Here is a 6,607-nt window from a genome sequence, read left to right as displayed (position 1 = left end):
CGTGGGATCTTCCCGGACCGGGGCACGAACCCGTGTCCCCTGCCTCGGCAGGCGGACTCTCAACCACTGCGCCACCAGGGAAGCCCCTGAACCAAATTTTGGGTGGGGAATCCATCTCACTTCTGCAGTATGATCACAACAATTTTGGTGATAAATTCTATATATATAGTATGGTGTATATTGAATTAACTTCCTTCCTTCCCCCCTTCCCTCCCTCCCTCCCTCTCCCTCCCTCCCTTCCTTCCTCTCTTATTTCCATCCTTCTTTCCTTTCATCTTAGTGGCTTAAAGCCCTGTGAATGCCTAATGACCGTTTCTTTTTTAGTATACAGATGATCTCAAAGCTACGTAGCTGTTAAAAGCAATACTGGATCCTATACAAAGAGCACACGGTAAGGTATATCTCTGTTTTATTACTTTTAACTTTCTTTTTTATAAAAAAGGTCAAGGTCGGTGACAAAGAGATAGATGTGATGGATGGCTTCAGACTCTACATTACCACCAAGCTGCCCAATCCAGCCTACACCCCGGAAATAAGTGCGCGGACCTCCATCATCGACTTCACTGTCACCATGAAAGGTCTAGAAGATCAGTTACTGGGGAGAGTCATTCTCACAGAGAAGCAGGTGAGTGAAGTATGGCCCTCCCGCTTTCTGCATCATGTTGTGATTTTTTTCATTGACAAAAATGATATGATGAAAGTTGTCATAGGATTGAGTCCCCTCCTTTAATTCCTATGTTTCTTCCATTATTAATTTCCAAGTGTCTTAAATAACTACTAACCGATTATCTACCCAGTATGTTGCATCTGCATCGCATAAATCATATAGATCATCAATTGGTTTTATATAGGGGACTGATGTAACTATGAGACCATCAGTCTCAACGTCAGCACCATTGTTCTGGATTTATATTACTTTATTTTTCTGAAGTTTGTTCTATTCTTAATTCTAGTCACCTGTTGATTTTTAGCTTTCTAGTACACATCTGGTTTTTTCTTTCATTCGATTCATTATTATGCTTTTGGAATATAAAATTAAAACGTTTTACTCAGATAACACGACATTGCCAATTCTTACTCGTTATCCAAGAGGGCTCTGTGTATGTGGTGAGAAGATAGAAGTTGGTGACCCTCGGTTTCACTGTGCACCTTCTGAGGGCTTCCGGATTCATTATGCTCTAAGCATAACTCCATATCTGTTTTCTCTCAATGAAAAATGGCCAATAATTGACAGCTTCTGTGTTCTGAGTCACCATTTTCTCCGGGGAACATCTGAGTCTTAAGGAAAGAAATCTGGAGGATTTTAATAGGACTGCTTTGGTGAAGCTGTGGGAACTCTGAAAGTTGCTATTGAATTTTTTCCTGAGTTCGATGGCAATGTGGAGTTTGGTTGACCTTACACCTCCCTTCTACACGGACCTAAAGGTTTCTTTAGGTTAAATCTATTGGCAAAATCTTTGAAATCTGTCCCTCCCGTTCTTTTTACCTTTTCTGTATGTCGTACCATGCTTGCTCTTCTGAGCCCTTCCTTATGTTTATCTCTTTCTCTCTCTCTCCTTCCCCTCTTCCTTTTTTATGAATCTTCTCTGTTTACTTTTTAATTTATTGTACATAAATCGTAGAGTTATACGGTTGGGAATGGCATTAAAAGCATTTAATCCAACTTCATAGATTCACATGGTTGGTGACCTCGGTATGGCAGGAACCGATGCTAGCGTTCCTACCACAGACTGGTATTGAAGAAACAACATCCTTCCAAATATATACTTGTTTATTTTTGAAATCTCAGTAGAGGTGGTTGAGGAAGTTTAGTGCTGCCACACCCTTATTTCAGGAAGGACAGGGGTTCTTGATCAACAGCAAATCTGTGGAGCCGGGGCATCCCTGAGAGTTTCGGGGGAGTCTCCATCGCCCGTGTTGTAGGCTCTGCTTTCACCTGTAGTGCTGGCTTCAGGTAGATAAGGGGCTCTGATGGCACTTTGAATAATATCCTTGTCCTCGGCTTTCTTACTATTCAGCTGAGATGAATACAGTCTCCTTGGAAAAAATAATTTGGCTTCCCAGATTTTTGGTTGCAACAAAACACAACAGCAACTCCAGGACTGAGCTGTAATTGTTGCAGCAGAGTTTGAAGATGAAGTAAGGGGCACCTGAAGCTCACTGGAAGATTTTGAACAGCCTTGAAGAGCCAATATGGATCCCAGGCCAGGCTTTTTCTTACTTCCTGGGAAAGTTGGGTGCCTTCAGACATTATTCTCTTACCATCATCTCATTATCAGAATTTGTCCCAGGCTCAAAGGAAATGATTCTCACAAAAGTGTGGTCAGAGTGACGTGACACTCATTCTGCTATAATAGTCATCTAACCCTGAACCACATTAGAATACAACACGTAATCTGTATTTTTTTTTCTCTAAAGCAAAGTGAGCTGCTAGACTTATTTGTGATGGATTTTTAGTGTCTACTTTCTGCCAGCAGCTTTTCCTTTTGCAGCATCTTTTCTGCCCACCGTGCTCCTGAATTTGCTTACTTTGCTGAATCTTTTCAGCCTGGGTGGTGGCAAGTGGGTCTGAGTTGATCTCTGGTGCTTTCAGGGCATTTTTTTTTTTTTTTTATCATCTAGTGACTCAGTTGGAAAGAGCCCATGTCTGTGCCTATGGATACAGATGTAAAGCGTTAAGTCCAAATTGTTTCTTTGACTTCAGCGACAATGAAGTCTCTCTTACTATGATCACATCTTGGGTGATGGTAAAAATATCAATATGAAATATGATTGGGCCAAGGAGGGGGCTTTTGAAAGCTAGGAAGATCCCACAGATAGGAAGTTGATGTTGGAAAGCATCTAAGAAATTCCCTAAATGTAGGCAGCATTGAAACAAATGGTGAACATCTTCAGTCAGGATGAGTTATGCCTTCACTGGTCTGTTGATTCTTCTTGCGAAAGGCAGCTTGGAACAGTAACTTAGGATACAAGGGAAAGGCTACTCTTCTTTGAGTCCATAAATTCACCAGCTGTCCAGTGTTCTGGGAATACAGGCAGTGAGGCGCCTTATTATCATGCAGGATCTGGTCTCATGAATGCTCAGCTGTACAGCCTGAGCAGGTTTGTTTGCTTAAGAGACAAAGGGAAACCTCAGAGCATATGAAAGCAAGGAAGGCAGATTTTTAACTGACTTTATACTTTTCTGTGTGCTTCAAGGCAGTCTTTTTAAATGCATGGGCTGTTCAAGTTCACATCAAGGTCATATTCAATTGTTCACCTGATGTACCTGTGAGTATATTTAGACGGCCTGCTGTTGTCATCAGAAGGTGATGTATCAAGACCATTTTAAATAGGCAGCAAACCAGTAGCCCTCCAGAAACTTTCCTTTAAAGAAACCTAGTCTCTTCGGGTCACTCTCACCTTGATCCTAGAGAATAAGAAAGAATCTCAAAGAGAACTATGTACTATTAGGAGAAAAATATTAATATCAATTAACAGCTTCTACTAGCCACATAATTACAAAGCCTCAAGTGTCATCATTGTTCAGAATTTCAGATGAGCAAACAGGTGTGTGATGTACACTAAATAGACATTGTTATCACCATTGTTATTGGTGGTGGAGAAAAAATAAATCTGTTTCTGAGTTCAGTTGTTTAATCTTTCATTTTAATTACCAGTGCAAGGTACAGAAGAGAAAGACTCTTCGGGAATAAAGCCTGGGTGATACGTTAAAAATGAGAACTGTGGGGCTTCCCTGGTGGTGCAGTGGTTGGGTGTCCACCTGCCAATGCAGGGGGCGCGGGTTCGTGCCCCGGTCTGGGGGGATCCCGCGTGCCGCGGAGCGGCTGGGCCCGTGGGCCGTGGCCGCTGGGCCTGCGCGTCCGGAGCCTGTGCTCCACGAGGGGAGGGGCCGCGGCAGTGAGAGGCCCGCGTACCGCAAAAAACAAAAAAAAGAGAACTGTGGAAGGCTGTCATATATTTCCTTTTATTGATTCCAAAACTTTGGTTATAGTTGACGTTTATGAACAGAAAGAATTTTAGTTTTCATTTGCGTACCGCAAAAAAAAAAAAAAAAGAGAACTGTGGAAGGCTGTCATATATTTCCTTTTATTGATTCCAAAACTTTGGTTATAGTTGACGTTTATGAACAGAAAGAATTTTAGTTTTCATTTGCATCCTTGTTGAGCCACTTAACTTTTGATCGTGTAATTAATCAATAGTACATTTCATGAAATTGTACTGAATCATTGATGTAATTTCTTATTCAATTCAGAGATACTTTTCACATTATCACAGTTTGTATAAAATTTTTACGTTGTGGTCTTAATATATAGAATACATAGCACAAATGTGTGTGTGTGTGTGTGTCTGTGTGTGTGTGTGTGCTAAGAGATAATCCCTTTGGTGGGAGAAATGCTAATAGACAAAATTATTTTGATTAATTTTGCCCCTTCGTATTAATTTGTAAAAGAACTATATTATGGAACTAAAGTTGTAGTTCAACAGAAATATGTTTAAATCTGTCATACAAAAGAAAATATGCCTAAAACCTTATCCCAAAGTAGGTTTTCCATTTTTAAATCTCAAATGAAAAGCAAATAGCAATTGTTCTGTTTTCTTTCAGAGGTATCTTTCTTTGCCCCATAACTATTGTTCTGTTCTACTGTTTGGCCACTGGTGTGCTATTTAATGAATAGTTTGCTTTTGGAATTCCAAATATTACTTTAGATTGTAGTATTTACTTTAGAGTATATTATTTCATCAGTTTCAAACTATGGGGGAAATGTACTCCTTAGCCTTATTTTAATCCTTTGGGAATATAAGCTTTTCTTTAGTTGACAATTTTATTTAATTAATGTTGTTAACAATGACATTAAATTGACCATAATCAACGCAATAATGTTCAAGCTTTTACTTACTATCTTTAAAATCAGGAAAGGAATAATTTGTACCTTATTGTATGTATTACTAATAAATGTGTTTATTTTCTTAATAATGGTTTTCATAAGCAACATGGAGGCATAACATGGAGGCTCGATCCTGTAGTTCTCAAGTGGAGATGAGATAGGAAATGTAGGTTGTAACAGGTTTTTGCAAACTATGTTGAAAATTTTGGACCTTTCCAAATAGTAAAGGGAGATCCCTCAATGACTAGGAGCGGAAAAGGGGGCGATGGCAGAGCAAAAGATCAGCGGGGAGACCGGGTATGGTTAGCATAGTCCTCCGAGTGATAATTAAAGCCTAAATTAGGGCAATTGCTCTGTAATTGGAAAAAAATGGAGGAAGGCTTACGCAGGAAGGCTCAGTAAGACTTGGTGCAGATTTCGGATTTGACAGCCCATGGTCTCATCTCCAGCAGACATGAAAGCATGCATCCTTAGCATTGTAAGTGCAAGATTAGAAAGTTCTCCTTTAAAAAAATCCCTTTCAGCTCTTTTATTATGCTTTCACAATGACACGTGAAATTCTAAAGTGTGATTTATTTTGTACCAACTTATGATTTTACTTTTCAAGCTACTCATTTCCAAATAAATATTACAATGCATCTGAAAAATCCATGCTGGAAACGAATGAAGGGAGGGCATAGAGAGAAGAGACGTCTTCTGAGCAGCTGTCATGATCCAGTCACTGGTTTGAGCTTCTTTGCTAATGATGTCCTCACAATCACTCTCTGAGCTGTTTTTATGTCCATTTTGCAGATGAAGAAACTGAGGCTTTTAGACTTGCATAACATGGCCAAGGTCATGCAGTTAATAAGTCCTGGGTGTTAGAATTTAAACGTGTCTTCCTGATGTCAAAATGCTCACTCTTCTCACTGCTTTACTTTCCTTCCCTTACCTGTCTTCATGTGAGGACTTTTTTCAGGCTCACCTTTAAGAACTCAGAAACGATAATGAGAGTGTGTAAAATCTAAGAATATGGCAAGAGTGTGTAAAATTTGAGAATATGGCAATAAAAAATATTTGAATTATTTCCACTTAATTTTATTATCACTTGGTTTCCTAGTGTAACCATATTGTGAGTGCATTTATTATAACTGCCCATGGAAAGGAATTTTATAGTAACCATTAAATGTCACTTGTTTATACTAATTTCTACATTATCTCAAATACAAGATTATTATCTAGTAAATAAATGAATTAAAATGACCAGTAAGGGGATTGCCAACAAACACACGAGAGGATGCTCAACATCACTAATCATTAGAGAAATGCAAAGCAGAACTACGATGAGGTATCATCTCACACCAGTCAGAATGGCCATCATCAAAAAATCTGCAAACAATAAATGCTGGAGAGGGTGTGGAGAAAAGGGAACCCTCTTGCACTGTTGGTGGGAATGTAAATTGATACGGCCACTACGGAGAACAGTATGGAGGTTCCTTAAAAAACTACAAATAGAATTACCATATGATCCAGCAATCCCACTACTGGGCATATACCCTGAGAAAACCATAATTCAAAAAGAGTCATGTACCACAATGTTCATTGCAGCACTATTTACAGTAGCCAGGGCATGGAAGCAACCTAAGTGTCCATCGACAGATGAATGGATAAAGAAGATGTGGCACATATATACAATGGAATATTACTCAACCATAAAAAGAAATGAAATTGAGTTATTT

General features: G+C 39.3%; 1 protein-coding gene across 1 annotated transcript in view; it reads left to right on the top strand.

The window, feature by feature from the left end:
• Positions 1-6,607, top strand: part of DNAH5 (dynein axonemal heavy chain 5) — a 258,228-nt gene that overhangs the window by 214,233 nt on the left and 37,388 nt on the right. Inside the window, exon 65 of the mRNA XM_028492810.2 lies at positions 443-625. Coding sequence (XP_028348611.1) covers positions 443-625 — 183 coding nt within the window. The remainder of the gene's footprint in view (positions 1-442; positions 626-6,607) is intronic.

The sequence above is a fragment of the Physeter macrocephalus genome, chromosome 8 (genome assembly GCF_002837175.3).
Source record: "Physeter macrocephalus isolate SW-GA chromosome 8, ASM283717v5, whole genome shotgun sequence".
Lineage (NCBI taxonomy): Eukaryota > Metazoa > Chordata > Mammalia > Artiodactyla > Physeteridae > Physeter > Physeter macrocephalus.
This window is presented reverse-complemented; position numbering and strand designations above follow the sequence as displayed.